The following is a 16,822-nucleotide window of genomic DNA, read 5'->3' as shown; positions in this document are numbered from 1 at the left end:
ATCAACGGCTCAATCTCTTAGCCGAAGGTTATACTATACTCGGTTAAACTCAACACTTTGAAGTTAAAACCCTAATAATAATTTCATCAATCATTTCCTTCAAGCTTCCGTATTATCCAAGGTACTTTCGCGATTCAATTTTTTGTCGCTTTCGTGTCAATCTAATATCCACTTGCGAACCATCATCATCATAAACTCTTTCTGAGATTTTCATCAATCAAAATCCAAGTTTCTGGATAGTTCAATCTCAAGGATCTCCATATGATTCTGTAGTTTCTTATATATGGTCCGTTAATTTTTTTAAAGTACTAAGATCTATAGAAAAGTTCTAATCGACAACCTCTTGGTTGGGACGTTTTTTATCTCTTTCTTCTCTAATTCTGAAACCTTATTTATGAATCTCAGAACAATCAATGAAGTGCTCTCCGATTCAAAATTTGAGCTTGAATTCTAGGTTAAATTGTTGCCACGGCATGACCACATGTGGGAGTTCAATGTTTTAAAAATAGAGTTTCAGAATTCAAATGCCTATACAGGTAACCCTACTTCTATGTATATGAAGTGTTTGTGAAAATGTTTCAATGAAACTTCTTTTGTTTCTTTCATGTCTTTTAGCTGTGTTGGTAACTGTAAGGAAACAAGTCAATTATACGACTTTGTTGTTCGATCATGCAAGCTAAACGGTCGTTGAATCTTCTCTATGCCTGGAACAATTTAATACAAATCTCGTAGAGTCTCTGACTCCCACTCTGCTCTCTCTCTAAACTGTCTTTGTTCTTGTAACAAATGGTGTCAATGGGTTTTGGTTCACTGCTACTATTCATTAGCAGTACTTGGTATCCTTCTTATAATCTATAAAGAATGGCAAGATACCCATATGGAGGTTAGCTAAAGTGACGTTGATTACTTCGTCATCTCTGATGCTGCTTCTCTAATGGCTTCAGGAAAATCTCCTTATGAAGATTTTTTTCAATTGTTCTTTTATAATTAGAGAATATCCTTTGCATTCTTTTTGGTTTGGTTCATGTTCGTCCTTTGATGGTGAACTGAAAAGTGTTTCAGTGAGTTCAGATAAATCTGGTTCTATTAGTCGTAGTAGCATCTGGTTCTATTAGTCGTAGTAGCAGCGATGATCATTGATTTTTCGAAGAGGGTTTGGTGGTGTTAGTCATTGGTATAAAAAAAAAACATTTACAAACCCAGCTGCTGCAATGAACACTAGATTTATTTATTTTTCAATAGTTTTTCCGATCTTCCCTGTCACCAATCGGTATCTCATGTGTTTTTGGACAACTTCCACTGTCCCACCATCGATTTTACCTCACTCGGTGACACATCAATTAGTTTCTTCTTCTCGTTTTATGACAGTTATCTCTCTCTTTTGCCGATCGATTTTTTTTTCCGGTCTTCTCTTTTATCAATCGGTCGTTCCGATCGTTTTGGACAAGTTCACATGGGGTTTGTATCATCAATCAAATCGCTTTGTCGATTTTCTTTTCCTTTTCCAAGCTACCTTGTGATTATCATCATCTCAAAATCGAGATGATCATTTCTAGGGTTTTATCATCAACTTCATTTGTTACTTCCGCCTCTTCTGTGAGCATGATAAACCTTGAAGTGCATAAACTCATTCATGAGTTGATATTGCACATATACATTGAGAAGAGTATTCTGGTTTTTCTCCCAAGGTACTATTCATTGGTGCAGCAATGGGTTCTTGTAAGGTCATTTAGTTCAACTTTGAAAATCCACATTCTTTACATTAGCATTGATACTGAGCAATCTCTGATGGCTATGAACAACCCGTTAACTTTCGAATGAGTTTGATCTTTTATCAATCGATCGACTTTTTGTCAATTTATTCGTATCTCTAAATTTCCAACTTTTTGTTGTGATATAATCTAATTCAATCGGTCGACTTCCTAAAGTTTTCAATTTTCTTATCTTTCTCCAGTGCCAACTTTTTGTTGCGATTCATTCATCTTATGATGTTTTTATCACTATATACTCATCTTCTCGAGTTTATAAGCAAATCTTGAACAAGTTCTACAAATTTGTTTCACTTTGGCTTATTCATCTAAGTTGTCTTCTTATAGTTTATAGTGTTTCATTCTTCACCTTTTTTCAGTAACTACTGAAAAAGATCCTGCTTCTCTCCATAGCAGTCGAACTATGCGATTATCGTCATCGTCTCTTTATGAGACTTTCATTGATAAATTTTTTTTTCTCAAAAGATGACTTCTGCATAAGTTCTTTTCTCTTTTGTGCACAAAAAACAAACTATGCCTTTTAATAATAATAACAATCAGAATATGTCTTTATGTGTTTGTAATTAAACCATCTCTCTGAATCATAAGAATCAAGTTATCAATTCTCTTTATGAACATCATGCTTTATAAGCCAAATCAAAGTCCAAGTTTTTGGGTATTCAATCGTGCAACCTCCTTTCCACATGATATCCCATCATGAAAACGAAAACCTAAAGTCAGATTCATAAACTAAACTTTAATATTTAAATAAGTGAGGTTCTTTGTGCACCAACAATGAATCTGACATTAATATAACAATCTAGTCAAGATCACTGATCAATAGCATATCAATAGATCTAATAAGAGCACCACATCTATGGATGCTTCTCTCTCCATCCAATCATGGTGATTTTTACCTCACAGATGTATTCTACATCCTCACATTGTCCAGATGTTCACACTATCTGTGATTTTCGTAGAGATTATATATTTTTTTATTATTGGCTTCAACTCTCCTCTTCTCACTCATGGAGGCTAGTTAATCATGTTCCGATTACCTCTTGGTTGTTCTTCACAATATTCGTGACATTTTATTTAGTTCTGTCATTGTCTCTTTTGCGGCACTATGTTTGCTGCTGTGAATAATTTATCACGGTTTCTGCTCTATACAGGAAACGTCGTGTTTATTACTATACTTTTTCTCAACTGTTTATAGTTGTGACAAATTTCTCTGTCACCTTTCTCTTTCTATTTGTGACACTGTCTTCATCATCCTCTTCATGGGTCCTCAAGATGAATCCATTATATCTATCGGTTCCTCTTTTCCATCATCAACTACATATGGTATCGTCTCTTCATTAGTTGATAAATTTGAAGCTGACATCCTCCTCACCAAATGTTATTCAAGCTCTAGAAAGAAAAGAGGAAAAGAATAAAAGAAGAAAAGAATGTTATGCAAGCTTACAAAAGACAAAGAATATTATATAAAGTTTATGTGCGAATAAAAGTTCAAAGTTGACGACAAAGAATTCAGCACCATTGACAATTGTTCGACATTAAACAGAAAACAAAAATCAAGTTCAAGTTTTGAATCTAATCGTATACGAGCAACAATCATCTTTTCTAAGTCCAATTTTCAAGTTGGATACTTCACATGTTCCGCAGTCCAACTTGAGGGGGAGTATTAGAGCATAAGGATCGAGATCCGAAGATATCAAAGTCAACGGTCCAAGATATAGAAGAGATCCGAAGATATCAAAGTCAACGGTCCAAGATATAGAAGATATTATTTGTATTTATCCTAGATAGATTCCTAGGATAATAAGACACCCAAGTCACTCTATAAATAGAAGTGACCTCTATGTATTTTATCATTGAGTTGCATTGAGTCTGAGTTTGTAACCAATCAATCCCACGATTGTGGAGATAATATAAAGCAGCCATTAATGGCTTTCTCCGTGGACGTAGGTCGTGATCATCCGACCGAACCACGTAAACTATTGTGTTCATTATCTTAGTTTGTATCTTCTATTCTACGAACTAACACGATACTTCACAAAATCCAATTCATAAGAACTTGAATGAGTCTGCCAAGCATGCAAACTACATGTTAAAAAATGCATATACAAAAATTCAAAGAGATACAAAAAATGCAAAAGAAACTATATGATTGATTTTCAAAAACACAATAATTAAGAAGCAAGGCTATGTTTTGAAACGTTTTCAAGACCCGAGGGAAAACGTGAGTGATCGGTTCTCAAAGGCGACAAAGGATAATAACTTTCGGCGTCGCTTTAGAGAGAGAAACATAGAAGATAAAGAAGGAAAACAGTGGGATTGACACATGCCGACTTTGCCTTGAAGGCCTATGGGGCTCTTAAAGGTCACCACGATAGTAAGCATCGCCAAAGTTAATAGTGAATTCAATGTATTCTCAAATTTGTGATTTTTTTGTTCTTTTGTGTCAATCTAAAATTGTGATTGATCTTGGAATCGGGGGAAATCGAAGGACGTAGATGTTGCGATTGTTAAAGCAATGAATCATGTTGAATGTCTATTAAAGGAAAGGCATTTGAGAAGTGAGTTTTTTCCCGATTCAATCAATTCATTGGATTTGTTGATGAGAAATTCTTGTGTATTAAGTTAATTGTTGATGAAATCTAATTAATATTTGAAATTTTGCCCTAACCTTCATCTTCATTAAAATGTGGCTCAACTTATACAGAAACCATTGAAAACAACAAAAACCATGAAAACCATTCAAAGAACACCCTTCGTTTTATGAGTTAAAAAAGTAAATCCTGGGATTTGTAGAGAGAGAAAGAGAGGGAGATGAAAGAGAGAGGATGAGCAGGAGTGGCAGGAAGAGATAAGGAGATAAAGATTTTGGGGGCGAAGTTCAATCATGTTAATTTTTGGGATAAAAAACAAATATACAGACTTAGTCAATCCTGATTCACTAGGTCTTTATGACTCAGAGACTTTTCTTTATGCTCCATAGCCGCAACCTTGTGTTTAGTAGACTGATCGACCTATAACTTGCATGTGTTTGGATCGAAGAACCAATTGTAAATCTTTTAAGTTAAAAAATTATATTTTGTTTGGTTAAAAATCTAAAATTTGTACTTTGTTTGGTTAAAAACCCAAATTTATATTTTATTTACTTAAAAATCTAATATCTTTTGCAACTTTTCCGCAAGCTGTTGTAAAGCTGAGGCAAACTTGTTGCAACACTGCTGCAAGCTGTTGCAAACCTCTTGCAAGACTGTTTTGCAAATATTTTGTAAGTTGTTGCAAATAACGAAAATATCTAGAGAGCTAAAGACTAAAAAAAATTTAGGTGATCCTTATTCACCTGAGACAAAAAATTTATAGGAAGTTCGAATTTAGCTAGAAAGTAAATGTGGGTGTGATTAGTGTCGAGAGGTAAAATTGGAGACCCAAAAAAAGCCACATCGTATCAAGAATGTCCCCATTCACCGTATCGTTTCTCCGAATATCATTCGCCTTAGGGAAGGCCAACTCCAGTACTCCCCAGATTTGTTTCAAGATAAAATGTCTTCTTAGGAGAGAGAGTTTTTTGAGGAGAGAGAGGCTCCCGGATGACGTCAGCCCTATTCTCCTTTCCACTCTCTTTGCCGATCAAATCCAAGCTTTAGAACCCTAATCTCTATACTTCCGAGCAGCTAGCTTCCTTGAGAATCACTCAACATCTTCCTGGGAACTCAAACAACATTTAGTAAGGCAAAGGATAATCACGATCGCAGTCGGATTGATTATATCTCTACCCAATCGTCGCCGGCGCTACTCCCACCCACCTCATTATTGATTGCATGCAGGCGTGCTGCCCTCAAGAAGGTACCACGCTCGTTGGTGGAGCATCACCTCGAGGTTCATTCAAGGCAGGGGAAGTAATTCACTCGAGCAATTGTCACTCACGCCACAGTTTGAATTCCAAGGTAAGTCACTCGAAAACCCCTTCGTATTCTCAGTCTTAATTGCTTTCCCTCTCTATTTCTGCGTTTGGTAGCCTCTTTTTTTGTCGTTTCGGTTTTCGATTGAGGTCCTTGAGTCTTCTCTTTCTTCTCTTCTTCTCTGAGTCTTTCTGTCTCTCGAGATGTCACTCGTCTTGTCCGACGAGTAGACGAGACAGGTGGTAGGAACCGGCCAATACATGAGCATGCATGGTGATCATTCCCTTTTTTGGATTCTCTACTTCTCGACCCTTTTAATACCCCTCCTCACTCCTCTCCCCTCCACAAACACCAACCCACAACTCTTCTGTTCATATCCTTCTTCTTCTCCCTACAGACCCTCCTCTACCCACTCACCCCTTACCCTAATGGCCACCCACTTCGCTATCTCTCCCCGAGGTCATCTTTCTCTTAGGTACCAAAAACCATCAATCAACCATGAACTACAAGAAACACAGGAGGGTTGGGTTGCTCGGTGGTGCTGTCCGGAAAGCACCTCACTTGCTCAAATTAGGAGGATGCTTTTCCCCCTCTCGGTGTTCTTCCGAGACTGTTTCTATTCTCAGGTGGAGGGGCCGGTCAATACTTTCCTCATTAAACCTAAAAGCCTGTTCGTCCTAAACACACTTAATGCAGGTCGTCCCTGGATTCTTAGAGGAAGACTACTTGTGCTCAAACAAGTGGAAATCCCTCTCGAGGAGGAGGTGGATGATCTGTTTTTTGAACCCATGTGGTGTACTCTCTACAAACTTCCTCTGGCCATACAAAATAAGGAAGATTTGGATGTGATTTTTGAGAGGATGGGCAAAATTATCGAAATCAAACCTCGTAGTTTAGGTTTCATTAACAATAAAGTCATCAAAGTTCACTTCCTCTATGATGTGAGAACCCCTCTGCTGGCGGTCATCAACTTCCTGTTTGCCGATAGGGAATGTTCCATTAATATCAGTTATCAAAAATTCCCGGGGGCGATCTGCCATACCTGTCGAATCATTGAACACCCTATCGGTCCTTGCCCTGAACTAGCTCCTGTCCCTCACTCAGACGAAGGAGATGACTCAAGTTACGAGCCCATGGAGGACGAAGAAGTGGAACCACAAAATTTCAGGGAGGAAGAACCAATTTTAAGAGCACCCCCACCATCTCCTGTTAGAGGCACCCATCTTATTAGCCTGAGGATCAACTCCAGGGGCAAGAGAGTCAGATCCGGCTCATCCCACCTGTCCATCAGCTCATCCGACGAATCCACCCAATCCCCTAGGCTTCGGGCCCGGTTGGTGGAAGATGCAGAATCCCGTAGTCTCCTTGCAGAATCCAACGTGCTGTACCAAGCCCTTGATCTGACCACTGCTCATGAGGCGGACGGTGCCTCAATACCACCTGTCTAGTCTTGTTTTTGTTCTTGTTTTGCTTGTTGGTCGTCTTGTTTGTTCTTTGTTCTTTGCTTTCGTTGGTTGTTTTTTGTTCCCTGGTACACCCGCAAGAGTTGGTTTTGTCCACTTGGGTGGTTGTGTGGCGGCTCGGTCCCCACCTTTTTGCTACTCTTGCTAAGTGTACCGGGCTTGGGTGGTCCCCTGTTCGGGGTGTGTTCGGCGAGGGCGCCTTTAGTTAGTAGCGGGCCCTCTCTTTTTGTTGTTGGCTGTTTTTGGGCCGTTTCTAGTAGTTTCTGTTTGGTTTTCAGTTCTGGTGTCTTTCGTTTTTTGTTTCTCTGTTTTGGGCCTGTGCGCACGTTGGGATGGCTTCTGCAAGCCTGACCCTCGGACGAGACCCGGACTTAACCTCAACCAATATCCCGAACCCGAGCCCTCTGGCCATTATGGCCTGGAACGTCCGGGGGTGTGGTAGCTTCCTCAACAGGAAACACCTTTGGACGTTACTAAAAGAGCACAATCCAGATGTTATTTTTCTTTCAGAAACTAAATGCATGAACATGAACATCGACAAACTGCTCAATCTCCACAAAACCTACAAAAAGGTTACGGTTGAACCGATTAATAAAGCGGGTGGTCTCGTTCTTTTCTGGAAGTCAGATATTGACCTTACGGTGCTTCAGACCTCTCAAAACATGATCCATGTGTCTTTAAACTTGGAAGATCAGAATGAACATTTATTGCTCACGGGTTTTTATGGGTGTCCCTATAACAAAGACAAACTCAAACCTTGGGATGCCCTTCAGAATGTCTCTTCGGATCATCACTCTCCTTGGTTAGTGATCGGTGATCTGAATACCATCATGTACCCCTCCGATAAAAGCGGTCCCCTTAAACCTATCCCTCTCATGGCCAGGAAAATAGTATCTAGCATTCACGAGATGGGTCTTCACGACTTAGGGTTCAGTGGCCATCAATTCACTTGGTCCAATCGGCAATTCCACGGCTCCCTGATTCAAGAGCGTCTTGATAGAGCGCTTGCAAATTTGGAGTGGCTCTCCATATATCCGTCTTCACGCATCACACACCTTCCGGGGGTGGGATCCGATCACCTTCCTATATTACTTTCCACCCATCCCCCATCTCAACTGAGTGCCAAGCCCTTCAAATTTCTTAGAACATGGATGTCCCATCCAGAATGCCAAAATTTCATCATGGAAAACTGGAACCCGACCAACTACCTGATCCAACAAAAGCTCAACCATCTCGCCATCAAACTGGCTCAATGGAATAAAAACGTCTTTGGGCACATTGAGAAGAAAATCAAGCAACTTACTACCCTCCTTCAGTCCTCGACCACCCCAGAGAATTTCCTTCAATTCACTGCTCAGCTGGAGGAGGCCTATAACCTTCAGGAAAGCATCTGGAAGGAAAAATCCAGAGTGGCACACATCCAGCTGGGCGACAGAAACACAAAATTCTTTCATGCCAAAGCAATCACCAGAAATCGGAAAAATCACATTTCTTCCATCAAAAGAGAAGACAACTCGTGGTGCTCGGATATCCCGGAAATTGCCAATCTCTTCACATCCAACATTAAAAACATCTCCACCACCTCATCACCTACCACCACTAGCATTATCAAATCTCTGTTCATCACACAAATATCCGTCTCGCAAAACACTTTCCTCATTCAGGCCCCTAACGAGGAGGAAATCCGAGCATCCACTTTCTCTCTAAAGCCCGAGGCCGCACCAGGGCCGGATGGCTTCCCCCCCTTCTTCTACCAAACCAACTGGAATACAGTCAAGACAGATGTCCTCCAGATGATCAAAACCTTTTTCCTTACCGCCACTCTCCCCCCCTCCACCAACCATACTCATATTTGCCTCATCCCGAAAACCAAAGCTCCACAATCCACAGCCGACTTCAGACCCATCAGCCTTCTCAACACAACATATAAAATCATCACTAAAATCCTAGCTAACCGTCTGAAAACCACACTTCCGGACATCATCTCCCCCTTTCAGGCCGCTTATGTCCCAGGGCGACAAATCACGGACAACATTATCATTAGTCAGGAAATAACCCACTCATTCAAGAATAAACGTGGTTCGAAAGGTTTCTTTGGCTTAAAATTGGACATGTCTAAAGCTTTCGATCGGGTGGAATGGCACTATCTGGAGGACATAATGGTTAACTTGGGGTATGACACGATGTGGATTCGTATGATTCATGCCTGTATTTCTTCTTCCTCGATGGCGGTTCTGATTAATGGTAGACCGGGCCCGTCTTTCAATGTGACCAGAGGTTTACGGCAAGGCGACCCTCTCTCGCCCTTCCTGTTCGCCTTAGCCATGGAAGGCCTGAGTCGTCTGCTTGACTCCCCGGACAGTCCCCACAAATTTATTGGTTTCTCCACCCCGAGGTCCACCTTCACAATCAATCACCTGCTGTTTGCTGACGACTGCATCATCTTTGGTAGAAATACCCTGGACAACATCACCAACCTTATCAACATCCTTTCAGTTTTTGGGTCGGAATCGGGTCAAATCATCAACTACAACAAATCTACTATCTTCTTCTCTAAAAACACCCACCCCAAATTTAAACGTATCATTACCAAATCACTCAAAGTCCATCAAGCTTCAAATTTAGACAAGTACCTGGGCACACAACTGTTCATATGGGCCAAGAAACAACAGACTTTTGAGCCGTTGTTGGCTCAAATTCAGAATAAACTGTCGAAGTGGCAAACAAACCTCCTCTCCCAAGCAGGCCGCACAGTAGTCATCTCGTCTATTACCGCGGCGGTTCCCCGATATCAGATGCAATGCTTTGCCATTCCCAAAGGCATCAGCAAACGCATAGAGACCATTCAACGGTCATTCTGGTGGGGAAAAACAAAAACCATTCACACAATCAACTGGAATGCAATTTGTAGTCCTCGCAAATTCGGAGGTCTAGGACTCAGAATGCCTGCTCTTGACAATGAGGCGTTCTTATGTAAACTGGGATGGCGCCTTCTCAAATCCCCTCAAGCGCCCTGGGCACAGCTTCTAAAAGCTAAATACTTCCCAAAATCGGCAAAACCTCTCTCCCCAAAACAAAACCATTCTTGGGTCTGGAAATCCTTGGCAGAACCTATTGGCAAACTATCGTCACTTATATTCTGGGATGTTAATAAAGGCAACAAAATCAATATTTGGCAGGATTTCTGGATTCCTAACCACGCGCCGCCTCTACCGAACCACAATAACTGTCCGCTGATCACGGTGGACCAATTAATCGATAATAACACTTGGCAGACGGATCTTCTCCAAAGATACTTTGATGACGAAACACGTAACGCTATTCTTAGCATAAACCTTCATCCGACAGCGGACGATGAACAGGTATGGACTCTCACTGATTCTGGTCAATTCACTATAAAATCAATGTACAGATATTTGAGAACGGGTACAAGTATACCCGAAACAATGGAATGGGCCTTCATTTGGAACATTAGAACTATACCCAGAATCAAACTTTTCCTCTGGAAATGCTGCACCAACAGTCTCCCGGTCAAAGACAAAATAGGGCCTTTCATTGGTAACAATTTCGGCTGCTCCTTCTGCAACGAACGGGAAACAGCAACCCATGTACTTCTTCAGTGCAACTTAGCCAGGGCAATTTGGTTTCATTACAACATAAGAACTGACGGAATTAGCTCGGTGACTGAGTGGATCACGAGTTGGTCCATTCTGGATGACGATACGACGGAGAACCTCGCAAAAATCATGTGGTTTATCTGGAAAGCAAGATGCGAGACATGTTTCGGAAAGAAAGTTATCAATCCTATGCACCTTATTCAACAGATTCAAGGGTATGTCACACACCTACCACAGCAAAAGAGTGCTAAAAGCAACGCAGTCAAGCCACAATGGCTGCCACCTCCACCACCTTTCCTCAAAATTAATGTTGACGCCTCTTTCAGAACTTTCTCAGTCCCAGCAGGTATCGGAAACATTATCCACGATGCAAAAGGCGAATTCATAATGGCTAGAGCAGACAGCATCAGGGGACAGACAGCGGAAGAATGTGAAAGTGTAGCTATCCTGAACGCTGTCAAATGGGCGGAGGAGCTTCACCTGAACCACATCATTATCGAAAGCGACAACAAAAATTTGATCGCAAAGATCCAGGACGGCACTAACGCCATCAACTGGCAGTCAATTCACAACATAGAACAGATCCGGGCTCGCCTTAACCATTTCGAGCAAATTCAGTTTCAGTTTGGCCCGAGGAAAACGAATGTCCTGGCAGACGCTCTAGCGAAGTGGGGTAGGAAGCACAAGGTCAGCAGAACGTGGCGATCCCTGGTCAATATGAAATGTGATCTGAATTTGTAATTCCTTTGTCTTGGTTTTCCTTTCAACAAAAAAAAAAAAAAAACTCCAGTACTCCCCACGTTCGATTGAAATTTCACCCTTGGAGGGCTATTAGAGGTTTGGTTGATATTTTCTCCTCTCCAGCAAAAACGAGGAGACAGAACGAGATAGAGAGAGGAGAGAGAAAAAAGAGTGATCCAAATATCTAAGCAGAGAGAAAAAGATAAAAAGATCTAGATCCGATCAAATTCTCTGCAAATCCTTCATTAAAACATGTCTACACAGTTCAGCGGCGATGAAACTGCTCCATTCTTCGGCTTTCTTGGAGCTGCAGCTGCCTTAGTTTTCTCCTGTAAGCATTCCCTAACCCTAGATCACTTAAATCTTCTTTTAGGGATTTATAAATTTTCTGTCTGGATTGTGATTAGATGAATATAATATGGATCTGGATTGTTGGGTTGTGGTGTTTTTCAGGTATGGGTGCAGCTTATGGAACAGCCAAGAGTGGTGTTGGTGTGGCATCAATGGGAGTTATGAGGCCAGAATTGGTCATGAAATCTATTGTTCCAGTTGTTATGGCTGGAGTTTTGGGTATTTATGGATTGATTATTGCTGTTATTATCAGTACTGGTATTAACCCTAAGGCTAAATCTTACTACCTATTTGATGGTTATGCACATCTTTCATCTGGTCTCTCTTGTGGTCTTGCTGGCCTTTCTGCTGGAATGGCTATTGGGATCGTTGGTGATGCTGGTGTTAGGTATCAACTATCAACCCCCCTCTCTCTAACATTTAGTTTTGATCTATTCTTCTGTGTTTGATTTTAGTGGATATTTAAACATAATCAGTTAATTTCGCTTCTTGACCTGTTTTTTGTCTCGCTCTCGTGATAGAGGACTAACAACTACCTTGTTATAACTAAGCTTGACTCTAACTTGTGAATGATAATTTCCAACTCTTTTGGTTTACTTAACCCCTAGTTGCATCAACACTTTGTTCAGTATTACCCATGGTGTGATTGCATTCCAATTTTCCAGAATACATTGATTATTTTATCAACTTATATCAGTATCCTAATATGATGTTTATGGCGGAAATTTGAAGTTTACTTTGCGAGAATAGTCCACTGGACAAACAGTCCTCTCGTAGCCAAGTACTAGGTTTCCTCCCCGTCCTACGGACGGGGAAGATCCCTCTTGGCTAACGCCTTTGAGGAACAAAAAAATAAATTTAAATTACAACATAAATTACATTAACTTCAATATAGGAGAGATAACCGTGTGTTTAAAGAGGAGAGAGGGAAAATTGTATTTATGTATCACTAACAGAAAAAATTTGATAAAAAAAATTGGAAGATTTAATTTCAATTTTAAGTGAAATAGCTAGAAGAGAAATTAGGAAGATATGGGAGAGTGGGTAGTTTATAAGATGTAATCCGTGAGAGAGAAAAAGAGGGAGAGAAATATGTGGGTAGTTATTCTAACTAATTTTGACGATTTACATAGATACCCTTCTTTTTTTTAGTGTATTTACATGAAAGGATTTTATATTATCCGTCAGATGTGTTCCCAACTAAATCTCTAAAATAAAATGGACGGTCAGACTTATCCCATGGATAACCGACTGATCTGTTTTAATATAATAGATGTAATGTTGGAAATATCAAATATAATAGAAGATCAATGGAGAGATCAAAGAATAAGAATATAACTTGTTGTGTCGTGGTATGGAGGCCACTGCCTTGAAAGTGATTTCGAAACAACCTCGATGCAAATTGTATACTCCGTGTAGCAAAAAGAGTTTTATTTTATTTTAAATTCCGAAAGCCCAAGTCCCCCTGCCACATGTGTGTGTGTGTGTGTGTGTGTGCGTGTGGGAACCCTTCTCTACTCCTCTTAGTTATTTACAGTAGGTTGTCAAATAACCTACTTTAAAGACTAATTAGTTTCACTAGTCCTACAATGTGGGTCTTTTGGTTGTGAAGAGAAATTGGCTTTGAGAGTCATCTCTTCTCTAGTGGTGGACCCCACCCATGTGCTAGCTAGCAAACAAAAGAGTCTTGCCTAGTAAACACAAGTGTGAATTCACCACCCATTTAATTGAATATCCAACAATACCTCACAAGATTGGGAGATTTGCTGTTTGGACCCCCTTTCGTATAATTGACTTGCTGTTTGGACTCCCTTTTTCCAGAGTTGCACTTTGGACTCCCTTTTTTGAAAAAAAATGTTAAGTATAACAGTTGCAAAATACTCTAGACTATTTTACCCTTCTTATTGGTGTTATTACCCAACTCCATTATCAACTACAACAAGTTCCAAGGTGGATCAACTCTTATTTAATTTAATTCTATTTCAAACCATAATTCCTTTATGCCATTAAAACTCTGATTTTAACCTCCCTTCTCTAGAAGACTAGAACTAATGTTTAATTTAGATATGTGTTATTCTCTTCCAGAGAGAGAGAGAGAAATAATAGAGAATGAAAGAGCAGAGAGAGAAATTAAGGGGTAAAGAGAAAGCCAACCATTAATCAACGTGAGGTTACTATATAAACGAGATTAGGAAGTTAACTATCTCGGAAAACCATGATCGGCATCTGAAAACCCTAGATCGAGATTAACCTGATCTAATTAACAATTTGCGGCAAATTGGAACCAGTGGAAGATATAAAGAAGAAAACACTTTTGCTATAACGGATGATCAACTAAGAACTAACTAACTAATCTTTTCTGTTTTCATTACTTTCTCTCTCTAGACTTGATTCATGTTGTATAAATAAGATTGAGAAGAATAGTAGAAATCATTTTTGCTTTCAAAGAGGAATCATGAATAAAAGACATTCTTAGAATTTGTTGATTATCTTTTTCTTCTCAGATTTTTCTGATTCCTAGGTTTCTTCATCTTTAAAGTGATGGGATTTGATCTAAAGAGCAAAATTGTGAGTGAGATTGTGAGAAACATGAAGATATAACCTTGCTTTTCATCTTCTCTGTATTTGGTTATGGCTATCAGACTTGATTTGTATTTGTACAATGTAATGTTTATTATACTGAGTTGTTAGCTGTGACTTCTTGCTACCTTGGTGGTCTATTGATTCTTAGTCCTGAGAGTCATTCGGGATATTATCATCATCTTGTCATCTTTTAGGGAGAAAGAGATGATGCTTGATCATCATTCAATTCAGAGAAAGAAATGAAGTTTGGGAGCCCAAACTGCAAAATTGATTATTTAAGGATAAAGTGGGAATATTTATAAATATAACTTTAGAGACGGAATATTCTCGAGTGATTCCGTCAAAAGGGAGTCCAAAGTGCAACTCTGGAAAAAGGGAGTCTAAACAGCAAATCAATTATACGAAAGGGGGTCCAAACAGCAAATCTCCCCACAAGATTGCTATCAAAGACTTCTAAATATTGAGCAAAAGTGGGACATGTACTTAAGTGTTAAATATCTTTTGATTATGGGGTACTTAATCAATTGGGTGGTGAATCCACACTTGTGTTTGCTAGTCAAAACTCTTTTGTCTTCTAGCTAGCACATGGGTGGGTTCACCACTAGAGAAGACACGACTCTCAAAGTGAATTTCGCTTCACAACCTAAAGCTCCACATAGTGTAGGACTAGTGAAACTAGTTAGTCTCTATAATAGGTTGTTTGACAACCTAAATAGAACTCATTTTGCTACCCGGTGTAATTTTATGTTGGCTCAAACTCTGTTCAACAAAAATTCGTGGGATAAGCACGATCTATTTCCGAATTTATTTCCATCTTCTCTGTGGCTATGTATACTGGCCGAATTCAACAGAGAAACACACACAGAAATCAGCTCTCATCTTCCTCTGTATATGAGTTCTTTTCTACTATCTCCAATATTGTTCTCTTCAGTGCGAGAAGAAAACAGTAGCTGTGGTAATTCCTTAGGGAGTGACCAGAGTATACAATTAACACCGATGTTGTCCGAAATCATTTTTAAGGCACTGCAAGTTACATTCTTATTCTCTGATATCTCTATTGATCTTTTATTATATTTCCAACATATAATATCTAGGTTCTCTCCACTAATTGTCAATTGCATGGACAAAGGGTACTCTGAAAAATATGATATCTAGGTCCTGTCCACTCATTGCTAGTTGGTTTTAAGTTGGATGCCCACAAACTTATAGATATTCAGTAAATGAAAAAAAACACCGAAGTGGTAACTGTTCACTTCAAATTCCCATAGGTGGCTAAAATTAAGAACACCCGATTGACATTTCTATTATGTTGTATTATTGTTAATTCTCATGACTTGTATATATTAAACATTTATTGTCGGATTTACTTTGCAGAGCCAATGCACAGCAGCCCAAGCTCTTTGTTGGTATGATTCTTATCCTCATTTTTGCTGAAGCCTTGGCCTTGTACGGACTTATCGTCGGTATTATCTTATCATCGCGGGCTGGTCAATCCAGAGCAGACTAGAAAGAGCCCGATCCTGATATTAATTAATTTATCAGGTTTGTCAGTATGATTTTGGCTTTCGATTCATCTCTCATATTTGTAATGGTTATTCATCATTTTAATGCTACTAGGAAATTTCTTCACTCTGAACCCAGTTACTCCCCTGCCACCTTTTAGTCATGAGGTGATTTGTTCTTTTGCTGGTTGTTGTATTGGGAAATGATTGGATCCTAAAATAAAGAAGCTTGAGAAGCTTTCTGTTTCATCTATTTAATACTTTGTATTTGCAGATATAAAAACCCTAGCTGATCTAGTGACTTTGGATCTCGATCTAATGTTTGTATTGACTTTATATTTATCATTCGGTTTTTTGTTTTTTTAAAGATGAAATCATAAATTTGTAAATTAGACATCCAATTATTTGTTTTTCTTCAAATTATATATTTGAAGTGGTCCGAACTTTAAAGCGACTGGGTTGCCACTTAACTTTTTGGTCCCTTTACATTGGTATTATGAGAAACGCCTCTAAAGGCCGATCTGAAATCTCTAATTTTGTCATTTATGTACCTAAAGAGAAAGCTACAGCACCGTTTTAGCATATGGCCAATTTTGTACCTAAAAAGAAAGGTAAGTGTTTGGGCAGAGGCGTGGATATGGTTTGGTCAAGGGCCCATCCTTAGGTGTTGTCTGAGATCACAAAGTATTTTTACTTTTTCTTTTTTGTTGCAAGAGCTAATTATATTAATAAAGAAGAGTGCTATTACAATATAATTGTGACATAAAATAAAGAATAATAGTGAATATCCTATTGTTCTTGGTAGTTCCTGTCATTTTGCCAATCTGTCTATTGGAGCATTGGTTGTTTGGATTGTAAGAGAACTTGATGCTATGGAATTGAAGAAGTAGTTTTCTAATGCTT

General features: G+C 39.4%; 1 protein-coding gene across 2 annotated transcripts; it reads left to right on the top strand.

The window, feature by feature from the left end:
* Positions 1-5,216: 5,216 nt before the first annotated feature.
* Positions 5,217-16,286, top strand: LOC147538562 (V-type proton ATPase 16 kDa proteolipid subunit-like). 2 transcript variants are annotated; one of them, XM_086640527.1, is made up of 4 exons: positions 5,217-5,275; positions 11,533-11,814; positions 11,937-12,222; positions 15,792-16,286. In XM_086640527.1, exons 2-4 carry the CDS (start codon positions 11,736-11,738, stop codon positions 15,922-15,924), a joined length of 498 nt encoding a protein of 165 aa, XP_086496653.1. In that variant the 5' UTR covers positions 5,217-5,275; positions 11,533-11,735; the 3' UTR covers positions 15,925-16,286. The 2 variants fall into 2 exon arrangements, 1 of the variants encoding a protein (XP_086496653.1); XR_015225216.1 differs by lacking the exon at positions 5,217-5,275 and adding an exon at positions 13,108-13,425 and having other exon boundaries at positions 11,584-11,814; positions 11,937-12,615; positions 15,000-16,286.
* Positions 16,287-16,822: the final 536 nt, after the last annotated feature.

This window comes from Eschscholzia californica, unplaced genomic scaffold (assembly GCF_041429995.1).
Source record: "Eschscholzia californica isolate CP2 unplaced genomic scaffold, dmEscCali1.0.p SCAF_5, whole genome shotgun sequence".
Lineage (NCBI taxonomy): Eukaryota > Viridiplantae > Streptophyta > Magnoliopsida > Ranunculales > Papaveraceae > Eschscholzia > Eschscholzia californica.
The sequence above is the reverse complement of the archived record's forward strand: the minus strand, read 5'-3'. Positions and strand labels throughout refer to the sequence as shown.

Excerpts from the sequence above, each read along its gene's own strand:
- LOC147538562 (XM_086640527.1), top strand. The coding sequence starts at position 11,736 with ATGTCTACACAGTTCAGCGGCGATGAAACTGCTCCATTCTTCGGCTTT. Across the intron at positions 11,815-11,936 it reads AGCTGCCTTAGTTTTCTCCT|GTATGGGTGCAGCTTATGGA; the intron begins GTAAGCATTCCC and ends GGTGTTTTTCAG. Across the intron at positions 12,223-15,791 it reads GTTGGTGATGCTGGTGTTAG|AGCCAATGCACAGCAGCCCA; the intron begins GTATCAACTATC and ends TTTACTTTGCAG.